This window comes from Salvelinus sp. IW2-2015, linkage group LG19 (assembly GCF_002910315.2).
Source record: "Salvelinus sp. IW2-2015 linkage group LG19, ASM291031v2, whole genome shotgun sequence".
In the NCBI taxonomy this organism is placed as follows: Eukaryota; Metazoa; Chordata; class Actinopteri; order Salmoniformes; family Salmonidae; genus Salvelinus; species Salvelinus sp. IW2-2015.
Window position 1 is genome coordinate 1110841 of NC_036859.1, and position 16546 is coordinate 1127386.

General features: G+C 42.9%; 1 protein-coding gene across 1 annotated transcript in view; it reads left to right on the forward strand.

The window, feature by feature from the left end:
* Nucleotides 1-16546, forward strand: part of LOC111979528 (excitatory amino acid transporter 5) — a 72582-nt gene that overhangs the window by 42334 nt on the left and 13702 nt on the right. Inside the window, exons 3-8 of the mRNA XM_024010123.2 lie at nt 4946-5161; nt 11883-11925; nt 12943-13177; nt 13567-13666; nt 14455-14688; nt 16187-16381. Coding sequence (XP_023865891.2) covers nt 4946-5161; nt 11883-11925; nt 12943-13177; nt 13567-13666; nt 14455-14688; nt 16187-16381 — 1023 coding nt within the window. The remainder of the gene's footprint in view (nt 1-4945; nt 5162-11882; nt 11926-12942; nt 13178-13566; nt 13667-14454; nt 14689-16186; nt 16382-16546) is intronic.

Here is a 16546-nt window from a genome sequence, read left to right on the forward strand (position 1 = left end):
ACGTGGTTTTGTCATGTCCTGTCCCGTGTAAATAGTCTTCGTATTTTTCGTGTACATTTCGTATATATTTTAATTTCACTTTCCATCTAGGAACTGAATATACATTCTACATTCCGCTCACCAATGTGGTCGGACCTGCTATTTTTTTATACTTTAGAACCGTAACCCCAATCAGAAGCTAGCCAGATAACTAGCTACTAGCTAGTAGTCAGTTAGCCACTGCTGCGGTCTTCACCCTCAACTCGGACACAGCCAGCTTCAATACCGGGCCAATACCTGCCAGTCTGCAAGCGCGATATCAACCCAGAGCATATAGGACTGCTTTTTCTCTACCACATCACCGGATTCCTGACGCAAGCTCTGGACAATTACACCGTATCATCACAGCTAGCTAGCTGCAACCGAGTGGCTACTACTGGCTAACACCTCTGTCCCGAAGCAAGCACCAGTTAGCTTGAGCTAGCCTGGAGCTAGCCCATCTGCCGGCTAGCTGAAGAGGTCTACCAGCGAATTCTTGGGCTACAATACCAGCTACAAGCTAATTAGCAATTTTTTTTTTTTGCCGCTGCTAGTAGCTTTTACCTTCTGCACAGACACCAGCCCTGTTATTAGCCTGGATATTACTCACCAATTTACCAGCATCGGACTGTCTCTCGACAACAACGCCGGATTCCTGCCGTAATCCCTGAGCCACTACTTCTGATCCTCACAGCTAGCTTGCAGCTAGCGCTGCTAGCGCCACTGCCACGAAGCTAGCACCAGTTAGCAACACCAATTCTACAATTCACAACCTCTCTTTCGCCATCGCCATCTGGCTTGGATTCTCTTCGACACGACCACGTCTGAGCAGACCCCCTCCGTCTGAGCAGACCACCCCGGGCTACTAACTTTAAACGCCGCGTGCTAGCTTAGTGGAGGCCTCCCTGCTCCATCTACGGCTGCCCCCTGGACACTATGATCACTTGGCTCATAGCTGATGCATGCTTGACTGTCCATTAATTCACGGTACTCATTCTGTTTATTTGTGTTTATCTGTCGGCTCTGTGCTTTAACTCAGGATCTGTGTGTAGTTAATCCGACCCTCTCTGCCTAGTCGTCGCCATTTTTACCTGTTGTTGCTGTGTTAGACTAGCACCCTGTTATTGCTGCTGTTATCTTACCTGTTGTTTTAGCTAGCTCTCCCAATCAAGACCTGCAATCACTTTATGCCTTATTGTATGTTCTCTCAAATATCAATATGCCTTGCATACTGTTGTTCAGGCTAGTTATCATTATCATTGTTTTGGTTTGCAATGGACCCTGTAGTTCCACTCTCCGTACCTCTGATACCTCCTTGGTCCCACCCCCACACATGCGGTGACCTCACCATTGAGACCAGCATGTCCAGAGATACAACCTCTCTTATCATCACCCAGTGCCTGGGCTTGCCTCCGCTGTACCCACGCCCCACCATACCCCTGTCTGCACATTATGCCAGAATCTATTCTACCACGCCCATAAATCTGCTCCTTTTATTCTTTGTCCCCAACGCTCTAGGCGACCAGTTTTGATAGCCTTTAGCCGCACCCTCATCCTACTACTCCTCTGTTCTCGGGTGATGTGGAGGTAAACCCAGGCCCTGCATGTCCCCAGTCACCCTCATTTGTTGACTTCTGTGATCGAAAAAGCCTTGGCCTCATGCATGTCAACATCAGAAGCCTCCTCCCTAAGTTTGCCTTACTCACCGCTTTAGCACACTCTGCCAACCCTGATGTCCTTGCCGTGTCCGAATCCTGGCTTAGGAAGGCCACCAAAAATTCTGAGATTTCATACCCAACTATAACACTTTCCGTCAAGATAGAACTGCCAAAGGGGAGGAGTTGCACTTTCTCTCTCTGTTCATTCACTGCCTCATTTAGGTGTCCAGTTGAGCTTCTATTTAAACCTAAGTAATTGTAGTGATATATTTTGTACCAATTGATACCTTTGGTCAAATTCCCTGAGACCTGGATCTTCTCTGGAAAATCATTATTTTTGGGGTTTACTCCAAGGGCCCAGGTTTGGCAGTACCGCTCTAGCAGGTCCAGGTTCTGGTGTAGGCCATGTATTGTGGGTGACAGCAGGCACAGGTCATCTGTGAAGAGCAGGCATTTAACATTTGAATTGTGGAGACTAACACCAGGGGCTGAACATTTTTCTAGAATAGCGACCAATTCATTGATGTAAATATTGAAGCGCGAGCGGCTCAGAATGCAACCCTGGCGAAGGCCCCACCCCTGGTTAAAGAATTTGGTTATTTTCTTGCCAATTTTGATGCTGCACGTATTGCCAGTATTGCCATTGATTGAATTATGTCATATGTTTTACCAACCTACAACACTTTTAATAACTTTGTAGAACAGTCCTGTATGCCAAATAGAATCAAATGCTTTATGGAAGTCGACAAAGTAAGCGTAACTTTGGTGGACATGTTTATCTATCAGGTCGTGTAGGGTGTAAATATGATCGGTCATGCAATGTTTTGGTATAAATACAATTAGGCTTTTACTCAAGACATTGTGCTTTCCCCAGGTTAATGTTCACACAAATGCCTCTGTAAATGTTAGGGTCAAATTTGTCTCCGTTCTTAAAGATTGGGGTTATGAGTACTTGATTACRKATGAACCTACACTCAGGATCAAATGAAAMAGTTTTAGCCAATAAAAWTTTTGCACTAGTGAATTTGAGCATCTCATTTAGGAAACCATCAGGTCCGCATGCTTCTTCAATTTGAGGGCCTGAAGTTTCTAATAATGAGTGTATGTGGTATCTAGAAAGTTKTTGTGTTTGGATTTTTTGGTTACTGGTTGCCTTCTGGTATTCTTCTGTGCTGTTTTGGGCCCATCTGTATGAATTTCTGAAGTTGCACAGCTTTCTGGGCTGTGAATGTGTGGTTGTTTCCAAGTCTGTACTTTTGAGGAACAAGGTCATTTGTCCGTGGTCAGACAGAGTTGTTAGTGGCTTGATGGTGCATTAGCTAAGAGAGAAAGGGTCAATGTCTGTAATCATATAGTCTACTGTGCTGTGGCCAAGAGGTGAGTAATAGGTGAATMTCCCCAAAGAGTCCCCCCGTAACCTACCATTAACAAAGTACAGACTCAGGCTTTGACAGAGCTGCAACAAATCCCTTCCGTTTTTGTTGATGGTGCTGTCACTGTTGTTTCTATGGGGCAGATTAAGACAGAAACAGTATGACCTGTAATAAAGCTGTCCCCTCGTGTGGTCGTTAGGTCAGATAGTGTGCCTGTGAGCGCATGTGTGTCCCCACAGATCAGCACATTTCCCTGTGCCTGGAAATGGCATCTCCTCCTCAATGGTGGGGAATATCTCCTCTGAGTAATATGGGATTCTGAGGGGGGGATATATATTGCACAAAGTAACGCATCTTTTTCTGTCAGTACAAGTTACTTTTTCAGTTTTAACCATATGTCATATGGCCATTTTGAGGCGATCAATTAGATTTTGTAGTTTGGGTTTGTGCCAAATGATCAATACTCCAGAGTCTCTACCTCTATTGACAGATCTGTGTTTCTGTGACGGCACAATTACCTCTCTGTAGCCTGTGGGACAGGGAGTGACAATGTCAGCCTTACACCATGTCTCCTGCAGAATGATGACATCAACAACTTTTCAGTGGTAAACTCTTCAGTCCAAAGATTGACAAGTTTAGGCCCTGAATGTTTCACATGCTAWCTGATAGTGATTTCACGTAGCAATTAAGAAAGAATAGCACAGTAAAAAATACAGTAACTGCTAAGTTGTTAGGAGTGAGATAAACAATGGATAACTGACAAGAGAATTAGGTTCTCAATGTTCATAAACCCAATTCAATTMACTACTCGGTCTGCGACCCAGAATTTATAAGATACTGGTTAAATGAATCAGACGGAGGCCCAGCTACGATCGTCAAAATGTTTATTCACGAGAGCGYTAATTAGTTGTACAAAACCATTCATTTTATACTAGCTTCTTACGCACATACTTTCACGCACAAACATTAGGTATCCTACGCACACACTGTCCCACTACCCAGCCGACAAAGATTAGGGACCGTGAGAAGCACTCCCTGTCCTTTCCCAAATCTCTCAGTGGCCCCTAGCCACGGTCGGCACCGAATCTTGCTCAGACTGTCTGTGTTTAAGACACTTTAGAGACATATTGTTATATTGTTTTACCCTAATTCTGAGTAAAACTACACACATCATTTCTTATAATTTTCCTGATTAAGACTACACGCATCATTAATAATAATTTGATGATTCTAATTGTATTTCATTGATGATTCTAATCAATTACATACAGTTATATAGTTTCAGGGTGGAACATTCTAATCATTCATTTAAACATATAAATTCCATCCACAATAACAGCAAACGTGTTCTCTTTTTCTTTTTTCCTTCTTTCTATTGAACAAGTAAACTCTTAGTATAGCAGTGTATGCGTGTGCGTTGAGTGGAGTTTAGTGCAGATATACTGGAGGAGCTGTTTAATCTCACTCAATCCTCCAGAGTTCTCCTTTCCTCTGAGGGCCTCAGCGTAGCTGCGCTGGTCCTGCTGTTGGGCCCCGTGGAGGGTGGCCAGATCTGGGCCGGGGGGGCTGCCTTTCTGGTCTGGTAGAGGTGGTGGTCTGGTGTGGGGCAGTAGGCTGGGCCCGGTCCAGTCTGGCTGTGCCGATGGAAGTGGTGATGCTCTGGTGGTGGGTAGGGCCTGTGGGGTGCGCTGGGTCTGGTGTGGAATTGAGGGGGCTTGGGGCTCCTTGGTGGTCTGGTAGGGGTCTCTGGGTGGTCCTCTGTCCAGTAAGACGTGGGGTGTTTGTCTACCAAGTGCCCCTAACCATTCTGTTTCTCTCTGTCTTCTCTCCCTGTGATGATCTGCCTGGCTATTTCACTTCCTAACCATTCTTTTTCTCTTCTCTCTCTCTCTCCAGTTTGATGTCGGGGCTAGCAGCCTTGGATGCCAAGTGTTCCAGCCGCCTGGGCATCATGACCGTCTCCTACTACCTGTGGACCACCTTTGTGGCGGTGGTGGTGGGCATCCTCATGGTTACCATCATCCACCCAGGGGGCGCCGCCCAGAAGGAGGACAACGAGGACAGCGGCAAGCCAATCATGAGCTCCGCTGATGCCCTGCTTGATCTGATTCGGTAAGAGACAGGAAGAAGATCATTACATTGACCTTTGACCTTTGTTGTTGCGTGTCCTACTGAATTGAATCGTTCTAAAATCAGCCTACAGGGAAGGTTCAATTGTTCAAGGGTTCCAATGTTGAGGGGTTATATTTGTCACGTTTACAATAAACATTTGTTTCYCCAGTGCAAAACATATTCTAGACAGGAATATTGCTATTACTTTGCCAGTTCCTCTTCAAGCCTCTGTACTCTGTGACTGTTGACATGCTAAAGGCTTTGCTGTTCAATAAATCAAATGTATTTACATAGTGACTTTTATAAAAGCAACATTTCTTACAAGGGTTTTACACAGTAACCTGGCAACTGCAGATTCCCAAGACCCTCTAGACCTCACTCACTAAGAGACCTCCCCTTCATAAGAATTTGTTTGAGGCAGGCTTTAGAAAAATGATTTGATATGATAAATGATAAAACCATGCGTGTGTCCGTGAGTGTGTGCGTGCATGTGTGCATGTGCGTTCCGTGTGGAGAKTGTAGCAGGCAGCTAAGGGGCTTCCAGCTCTTAGCTTCACCTCTTCAGTTAACAACAACAATCCTCAGCAGAGCCTTGGAATATAATTACCATTGGTTCCTATGGATAGGGTGCCATTTGGGATGTAGGCCATTTAGCAAATAACCATGGCCCTCAAAATGCCKTATGCACTCCAAGATCTTAAGCACAAGAAATGTGTAAGATATAGTGCTAAKTGGATTCGTAACATATCGTCCAAATTTTTTTATAAAAAATTGAAGGACGTAACAAATCATTCGAAATGGATGACGCCGTACACAATTTGATGACGTAGTACACAAAAAACGGGGACCACTTTTGGCTCGTGAACACCACTTTCAAAACTACTGGCTGAAATTATGCAAAAGTTCGAGAGTGCATCTTTGATGCGTTATTAAAAATCATTAAAAAGCAGCATTTTTAATCTCTTTGTTTGTTCTCTTTTCCATCCAATGCCACCGTGTCAACGCTCCAGCTAATGGATCATTAGTGTTTCCTATATACAGTTGAAGTCAGAAGTTTACATACACTTAGGTTGGAGTCATTAAAACTAGTTTTTTAACCTCTCCGCAAATTTCTTGTTAACAAACTATAGTTTTGGCATGTTGGTTAGGACATCTAGTTTGTGCATGACAAGTAATTTTTCTAAAAATTGTTTACAGACAGATTATTTCACTTATAATTCACTGTAWCACAATTCCAGTGGGTCATCTGTACAAACAATAGTATGCAAGTATAAACACCATGGGACCACGCAGCCATCATACCGCTCAGGAAGGATACGCGTTCTGTCTCCTAGAGATGAACGTACTTTGGTGCGAAAAGTGCAAATCAACCCCAGAACAACAGCAACGGACCTTGTGAAGATGCTGGAGGAAACAGGTACAAAAGTAATCTATGTACAATAAACGAGTCCTATATCGCCATAACTGCAAAATCACTAAAGCTGGAGATTCTTACCTCCCTCACTAGCTTTAAGCACCAGCTGTCAGAGCAGTTCACTGATCAACTGCACCTGTACATAGCCCATCTGTAAATAGCCCATCCAATCTACCTCATCCCCATACTGTTTTTATTTATCTTGCTCCTTTGCACCCCAGTATCTCTACTTGCACATTAATCTTCTGCACATTCTACCATTCCAGTGTTTAAATGCTATATTGTAATTATTTCGCCACCATGGCCTATGTATTGCCTTACTCCCTTATCCTACCTCATTTGTACATGCTGTATATTGACTTTCCTACTGAATTATTGTTGTATGTTGTTTATTCCATGTGTAACTCTGTGTTGTTGTATGTGTCGAACTGCTTTGCTTTATCTTAGCCAGGTCGCAGTTGCAAATGAGAACTTGTTCTCAACTAGCCTACCTGGTTAAATAAAGGTGAAATATATATATATTTTTAAAATAACCTGAAAGGCCGCTCAGCAAGGAAGAAGCCACTGCTCCAAACCCGCCATAAAAATAGCCAGACTACGGTTTGCAACTGCACATGGGGACAAAGATTGTACTTTTTGGAGAAATGTCCTCTGGTCTGATGAAACAAAAATAGAACTGTTTGGCCATAATGATCATTGTTATGTTTGGAGAAGAAGGGGGACGCTTGCAGCCGAGAACACCATCCCAACGTGAAGCACGGGGTGCAGCATCATGTTGTGGGGGTGCTTTGCTGCAAGAGGGACTGGTGCACTTCACAAAATAGATGGCATCTTGAAGATGAAAATTACGTGGATATATTGAAGCAAATCTCAAGACTCAGTCAGGAAGTTAAAGCTTGGTCGCAATGGGTCTTCCAAATGGACAATGACCCCAACATATTCCAAAGTTGTGTCAAAATGGCTAAAGGAGAACAAAGTCAAGGTATTGGAGTGGCCATCACAAGCCCTGACCTCAATCCTATAGAAAATGTGTGGGCAGAACTGAAAAGCGTGTGCGAGCAAGGAGACCTACACACCAGCTCTGTCAGGAGAATGGGCCCAAAATTCACCCAACTTATTGTTGGGAAGCTTGTGGAAGGCTACCCGAAACGTTTGACCCAAGTTAAACAATTTAAAGGCAATGCTACCAAATACTAATTCAGTGTATGTAAACTTCTGACCCACTGGGAATGTGATGAAAGAAATAAAAGCTGAAATAAATCATTCTCTCTACTATTATTCTGACATTTCACATTCTCAAAATAAAGTGGTGATCCTAACTGACCTAAGACAGGGAATTTTTACTAGGATTAAAGGTCGGGAATTGTGAAAAACTGAGTTTAAATGTATTTGGCTAAGGTGTATGTAAACTTCCGACTTCAACTTTATGACCACCTCTGTCGCCTCAGTTCAACCCAATCATGTACATAGAAAACATATAATGTCTCTGGTTCAACCTCTGTTCACCATCACTGCAGAGAGGATAAATCATTTGGTACTGTAGCTTCCCAAGACAACATTTAACCCAGACCAATCCTTTTCACATTTCTCCGGTGAGAGTTTTGAACTGTTTAATTCAACTGTGCCATAGATATTTTGGTAATATTTGAAAAAATATTTGGAAATATAAGGCCAGGGCCTATATTTGGAAAATATTAAGCTATGAACTGCTTAACTGACAATATAACTGCTCTTTTAAAGCTAAGGTTCGCGATAGGCAAAACTGCACCACTGGCTGCCCCCAGCTGCGTTTGTTACTGTTTTTGTTCTGAGGAATTTAGTATCCAGCATCGTGGTATAATTATWATTTTTTTGTACATACTCTGATGTTCTACCGTGCGTGCAAATCTCCAGCGTTTGGTTGTCTCTCACCCAGCCACCCTGGTGGTTAACCATGTGTGCTGTGTCATGTGCCATCTCAGTCTCACAGAGTGTGTGTGTGTGTGTGCATGCATGTGTGTTTCAGTGACACGAACACGCACAGGATGTAAAGCCTAATGCCTCCTCTGTCAGTGGGTCACAGCTAAGCGAATTAACCAGGTGAGGGATGGAGGGTGGGGTTAGGGTTAGGGTTAGACACAGGGACATGCTAGACTGGCTCAGAGCATCACAGTGTGTATGACCATAACAGTCGGTCAGTGGGCCACTGTCACATGCACTTAGTCACCCAGTCACAGGCCTGTGGCCCTACACAGCTCCCAGTCACAGGCCTATGGCCCTACACAGCTCCCAGTCACAGGCCTATGGCCCTACACAGCTCCCAGTCACAGGCCTGTGACCCTTACCTACACACAGGGACATCTCTTAGGGAGGCTTTACTACACAGACAAATGCACTTTATTATTACTTTATTATCGCTTAGTATTAATGATTAACAAACATTTACCATATGTTATAGTAGACGTAATAAATAAAAAAAGACAGTAAGTTGGCATACGTGTTTGTTCACAAACGTGTACATTTTTGACCTTGTCATGGGCTGTCCTGCATCAAAAAATTGTAACGGGTAATCAGATTTATGACGTGAAAAAGTGTATGTTAAGCCAGACTGAGGGATTCTGTGGCCCTTACCTACACACAGAGTCCTCATGTGAGAGACTCTACTCAGACAATGGCACTTTATTACTACATTATTACTATTAAGTGTAACTGATTACGGAAGACTGACTATCTTTTATTGTCATTGTGTAAGTACAGGTGGTACTCATTCAGGTGTATTTTGATTAGAGCTGAGCATGTGCATTAGCCTGTTACATGCTGTTAAACACAGGGAACTGATGCAGAGGGTAACCGCACAATTATTTATGGGKTCTTTTTCAACTTGAGAAATGATCAAATGAAAAGTGAGCGCTAAGCCCTTTGACATTTTGAAAATGYGTTGGGGAAAGGACCCGTGTTCAACCAGGGTTGAASTCAATTCCATTTCAATTCTCGTTCATTCTGGAAGTACACTGAAATTCCAGTTCCAATTCACTTGAATGCTTTTCAATAAGGAACTTGTGGAATTGTGATCGACCCAAACCCTGGTATCTACCTAGGCAGCAGCTATGGCACACGAACGTGAGGACAGGAGGAGGGATCCTGCCTGTCCTTGTTGTTGCTGTGTGGGGTGTGGGGGGGGGGGTTTATCCCAGAGGACAGCTGTGCTCAGGATTTACCCTAAAGCTTTCGAGCCTCCCTCCCTCCCTGCCTTCATCTATCATGCCAGTGTATATACGTGCTTATGTTGGCGCGCCTCTTTTTGTGCGTGTTGGTGCGAGGTGTATGCGTGCGTCTGCGTGTCCAAGTATGTGTGTGCTTGCGGTCGTGAACTTGTGTGTGTGTGTGTGTGTTTTAATGTGATGTGTGTATGAACGTGTGTAATGGTGTGGGTGTAATTAGTGGCATTGAGGTCAGTGTTTCGTTCTGATCCACACTGGGTTTGATTATCGGAGTGGTTTATTGGCATGCTCGACTCTCACAGAGGACCGGAACGGATGACTTAGTAATGGAATCGACTGTAAATCAAGTCATATTCAAATCCAATTTATTGGTCACCTACACAGTTTACAGGCATGACCTGGTGATTAAATATACTGCACTTCAATACTCTATTTCAGTATTTTTATTTTAAATAATCCTTTTTTGTTTTTTTCTTAACCATCAATCAACAAATGAATCACATTATATTTATACAGTGAATTTTACAAATGTTTAGCGAGCATGTTGTTTATTATTGCACTATATACATATMTTTTTTTAAATGTTTATTGAATCATTATTTAACTAGGCAAGTCAGTTAAGAACAAATTCTTATTTACAATGACGGCCTACCACGGCCAAACCCTAACCTGGACGACGCTGGGCCAATTGTGCGACGCCCTATGGGACTCCCAATCGCGGCCGGTTGTGATACAGCCTGGAATCGAACCAGGGTCTGTAGTGATGCCTCTAGCACTGGCCATATGTTTGCATTTCAAATAGCGACGCTCATCCCGAGCTCGCACCTCCAGCCCTGGGAGGGACATTCCCGCAAAGTRCAGATTCCATTTGTCTCCTGGTGCCTTCCAAGGCTGAAAGTGATTAAAACTGGACCTGAGGTTGTGAATGTAATTATGTGAATTAAATTGTTGCGCTTGGATTGTTTCAAGAGCTGTATATTAAGTATGTTCAGAGACACCGGGTCAAAATTGTATGTTGGGTTGACCGGCACATTCCTGTTGTCTGGTCATAACATTCAAACGGTCAGAGTCTCCTTTGGTTTAACTGAGAACTTGTTTYGCAAGCTCCATTAAAAGACACGTGTATTTCTTATCAGTTGAGAGTCATTTACTCTGTCTTATACTGTCATGTATAATGTATTTTTTTGTACAAAGTAATTGTTTGAGTGTCAATTAATTGGTGACTAATAAATCGTTGATTAGTTGATTTGAGTAAATGCATTCCTCRTTTAAAGAGTAACTCTTTTGATTGACTATACGTTCATAATTTAGTAGGTCTATTGGTAAATGTTATTTACACTATACACATAGCATTAKGCGTAGGTTTTAACTTTACATCTCTGGCTAAGATAGACCTAAATTAAAGCTTGGACTGTGGTTGCTATAAACAACTCATAAGTCCTATAAGCCACTTWATAATCACAATAAGCTATCTTAGAACACATATAGATACAGTACCAAGTGGTGACGTGCAGACTCTCAAGCAGGCTAGACCCTTCGGTATACAGTACCAGTCAAAAGTTTGGACACACCTATTCATTCAAGGGTTTTATTTTACTATTGTCTATATTGTAGAATAATAATGAAGACATCAAAACGATGAAATAACACATATGGAATCATGTAGTAACCAAAAAAGTGTTTAACAAATCAAAATACATTTTAGATTTTAGATTCTTCAAAGTAGCCACCCTTTTCCTTGATGACCGCTTTAGACACTCTTGGCATTGCTACTATTATGTGTTCTACTGAAAATGCTACTACTGTACACATTGTGTACAACGTTTCTGGTTATCCACAAGATGATGTGAAAGAGAGAAGTGGTGTACAAAAAAAGGTTATAAATAAAGTGTAAAGCTTTTGGATGCGGTCAAGTTCTCTGACTCCTCATTTGGAACATTCTGTGCTTCCATGTCTGTTATTGGAAAGTCACAGATTTGAACATCACATGAAAAAGTTTGATTGAAAAATTGTGAATCATGCTTTTTCAGTTATTTCAACACTTTAATTTCTGAAACCTGTCAGCCGGCTACAGAGTTGAACACTTTTCTATATTCTTCCCTTCCAGAAACATGTTCCCAGCCAACTTGGTCCAAGCAACTTTCCAACAGGTGAGCAGTATGACATTATCATACTGTATGTAGTAGAAATGTAACCGTTTCCATTTTAGTATCCTAAAGGGTTTTAGGACGAGTGCCAAAGCATGAAATGCCGATAATAGGAGATTCATGAGATTATTTGAATGGAAGTCTGTATGTTTGAAATACAAATTCACCAAATTATGGGTGACCGTTGACCGGAATGCATTCAGTACAGTATATTTAACTAATTCCGACTCTTTTTCACACACGTACCATCATCATGCTTAGCTTGTATATCTATCTACASATAACATGTTAGATACTTCAGTATGACATTAATGTATATATTGTATATATACTGTATATACACTGAGTGTACAAAACATTATGAACTCTCTTTCCATGACATAGACTGACCAGGTGAATTTAGGTGAAAGCTATGATCCCTTATTGATGACACTTTAACGTTTAACGTTAAATCCACTTCAATTAGTGTAGATGAAGGGGAAGAGGGTTAAAGAAGGGTTAAAGAAGGATTTTTAAGCCTTGAGACAATTGAGACATTGATTGTGTATGTGTACCATTCAGAGGGTGAATGGGCAAGACAAAAGTTTTAAGTAAGTGCCTTTGAAAAGGGTACGGTAGTAGGTGCCAGGCGCACTAGTTTGTGTCAAGAACTGCAACGCTGCTGGGTTTTTCACGCTCAGCAGTTTCCCGTGTGTTTCAAGAATGGTCCATCACCCAAGGACATCCAGCCAACTTGACACAACTGTGAGAAGCATTGAGGTCAACATGGGCCAGCATCCCTGTGGAACGCTTTCGACACCTTGTAGAGTCCATGCCCCAATGAATTGAGGCTGTTCTGATATTTGGAAGGTGTTTTGTACACTAAGTATATATCTGGTCTTGTTACTTTAGTAACGTCCCAGGAGTATTCTCATAATGAAGCCCCCTTGCCCAAAGTGGCAGCTGCCCTGACAGAGAGCTTWATACAGTATATGTTGAATACTTGAATATGATATTCATGTATACATCTGGTCTTATTAGTACCGTACCAGGAGTATCCCCATCATGAAGGCCCCCCCACCCACGGTGGCAACCTCCCTGATGGAGAGCACCACCCGGAGGGTCTATATCTACGGTGTCCAGGACGACAACGGSACCGAYATCCAGAACTTCTCCCTGGACWTGACACCTCCGCCTGACATCCAGATGCGCACACTGCCCGGGACCAGCGATGGCATGAACGTMCTGGGGATCGTCATCTTTTCCGCCACCATGGGTGAGTGACGTCATCACTGACCTCTGAACTCTAAACTCTAACCCTAACCCCCCAGACACCCTGTGATGTCATTATGGGTGAGGGACAGTTCCACTAACAAATGCACACACYGACGTGCMCGCATGCATGCACACACACAAACACACACACCCCCTAAGGCACACTGCCTTGTAGTGTCATTATGTTTGAGTGACATCATCGACACTATCACCATCATCCTTGCCCTTCATCTAGTTAAACTTTACTTTACACTTTAGTTCTTTCCTCAATGTCTATCAATTCCCTATAGTAAAAGCACAAACTATTAGCAAATCAATCTGGCCCACGGTTTGGTGTCCATGTTGTCTCAGTCTAACACCATGTGTTGTTGTTGGTGTTGGTCTCTCCAGGTATCATGCTGGGAAGAATGGGGCCTAATGGCAGCGCCTTGGTCAACTTCTGTCAGAGTCTGAACGAGGCTGTCCTGAAGATTGTCGCCATAGTGATCTGGTAAGAGCTAGAGGCCCCTCACAAAAAATAAGGAACTCAGTCGGKGTCTCAACTTACTGTTGAGTTAGAATAGTAGAATGCACAAGGTGCAAGATCAACATTTGGTTGTGGATCAGCAATTTTTCTCTTGTTATGTCAGTCACTGACAGTCACTCAATTAGCCATGTCAGCCTTAAAAATATATATTGGTAAGTTAAGTCTAGCCAGCTGTCTAAACTTGTAGTAATCATGGCTGACCACCGACCAGGCACAGAGKGCACGTTCCCAGGGGCCCTGACCTTCAGGTGGGCCCCATTTATTTGGTTTGTCACTCTAACTCAGATATCATTAACATGGCATAAGTAATGGCAAAGGTGTAAAAAATACATATCTTCAACGCATGGCAAAATGGGTCGAATTGCAGGAAATTAGATGTAAAACTGTTTAAAAAAATGATCTCTGCCCCATGGCGAAATGAATAGAATTGCCTGACATGTTTTATAAAATTACCAGGAGTATTCTCACAAAATGTCTCTCCGCCTCATAGCAAAATGTGTAGAACTGCAGAAATCTTGCTTTAAAACTGCCACATTTTCTGTACACCGCAAATGTGTAGAATTGCAGGAAATTAACTTAAAAATCAAAATGTTTCTCTCCACCGTCAAGAGCAGGGCCAACCAAATCTCGCTTAGGCCCCCCAAAAGGCTAGAGCCAGCTCTGTTAAAAAACTAGCCTGTTTGAGTAAAAAAAAAKGACCTACAATGAGAATCTACAATGTAAACAACTCTTAATTTCCTGGTCCACCGCAGGTACTTCCCTTTCGGCATTGTGTTCCTGGTCGCCGGTAAGATCCTGGAGATGGACGACCCGTCGGCCATGGGGAAGAAGTTGGGCTTCTACGCTATCACCGTGGTGATGGGGCTGGTGCTGCACGGTCTCTTCATCCTACCAGCCATGTACTTCTTCATCACAAAGAAGAGTCCCATCGTCTACATCAGGGGCATCCTGCAGGCCCTGCTCATCTCCCTGGCAACCTCGTCCAGGTAAACAACAACAACCATAACACTGACCCTAACCCTAACCCTAGCTTCATATCCACACAACGGCTCAATCCTAACCCTAGCTCCAGCCGCAATCCTAGCCGTAACCCTAGACATAATACTAACCCTAGACATAACCCTAACCCTAGCTCCAGCCACAGCCATAACACTAACCCTAGYCATAACCCTATAACCATAACCCTAGCTCCAGTCACATTCCCTAATCTAACCTAATACATGTGGTCACATCTTTTCTAAACATCATCATATGGCTCTGATCTCACTCAGATCTCATCGCATTTGTTGGTATGGAACCCTTGAGTCCCCTGTATGGCCCCAACCCGATCTCGTCATGGAGACATCAACTTGGGGGACCGTTGAAAAAGGCATTAATAGATGGTCCAACGGGTGTATAGACTTTCACACTGCACTATTTTCACATTTTGCTGCATTAAAATGTCATCTAAAAAGGAATGCAATTGGATATTTTCCCTACAGATCTGCACAACCTACTCCACATTTTCAAAATGAAAGACAATTATAGAAAATTATTCTAATTATAAAACATTGAAAAACAAAGACGTCTTGTTTGCGTATGTCTTCACACCCCAGAGAGAATACTTGGTGGAAGCACCTTCGGCAGCCTTTACAGCTGTGAATCATTTTGAATACGATTCTACCAACTTTGCACAACTCCTTGGGCAACATATATACATTGTTTTTGTCAAAATTGCTCAAGCTCAGTAACTTTGGCTGGGAATCATTGATGGACAGCAATATTCAAACCWTGTCTCTGATTTTCAAGCAAAGTCCGGACTGAGACTGGACCACTAAGGAACACGCAACACCTCTTGGAAAGCAATTCTGGTGTGTCTTTGGCATTAAAATGTGTGTCATTGTCCCGAAAAAAAGCCAGGATTCAGAAGACTATGGCGGGTATTTCTCAAACTTTGACATGGGCTTTGCTCTTTTCATATTTATTTTGATCCTGACAAGCTCCCCAGTCTCTGCCGGTGACAACCATAACCATAACATGATGCTGCCGCCACAATACTTGAAAATACAGAGGGTTTCACTCTATATATAGTCTWTAATTTAGGACAAAAAGTGAATTCCTTTGCCGTGTTGTCTTGCAGCTGCTATGCCAAGCAACTATATTACTCATTAAGGAAAGCACTAAAATCTTCAAATACCATTCCTCAGTGAAATACTGTTACCTGAGTTTGTCAGTTAACACAGACTGCCTGCAGCTAAAATAGAGTTGAGCACAGCCCATTTCACCTTAATCTAATCATAGAAATAGAATCCCTAGAATGGACAAAACCCCTCAGACCATGCTGATTTGACTCATACACATAGGTACAATCAATATGGCCACCTGTCCACCCACCACTAATGTTGAATGGTAATGCCTGTTCAGTTTACAAGACAATAGAGTTGAGCGAGTTTAATCCAAAATGAATACTTATCTAAAACGCAATCTGCTCCTTTGTCTCCTCAGCTCTGCCACACTGCCTATAACCTTCAAGTGCCTCCTGGAGAACAACCACATCGACCGACGCATCATCCGCTTCGTACTCCCCGTGGGCGCCACCATCAACATGGACGGGACGGCACTCTATGAGGCAGTGGCGGCCATCTTCATCGCCCAGGTTAACAACTACGAGTTGGACTTTGGCCAGATCATCACTATCAGGTATGCATCCTATAATCTTAGGGGGAGGGGAGAGTCAACAAATTCTTGTGAGAGGGTTTCTAGTATTTTAGGCCGGGATTCAATCAGAAACCACACTGTAGCACGCTTACTTTTAAAGGGGCACTGCGGTTGTATACCCATTTTTGGTCTCATTATTTAATTATA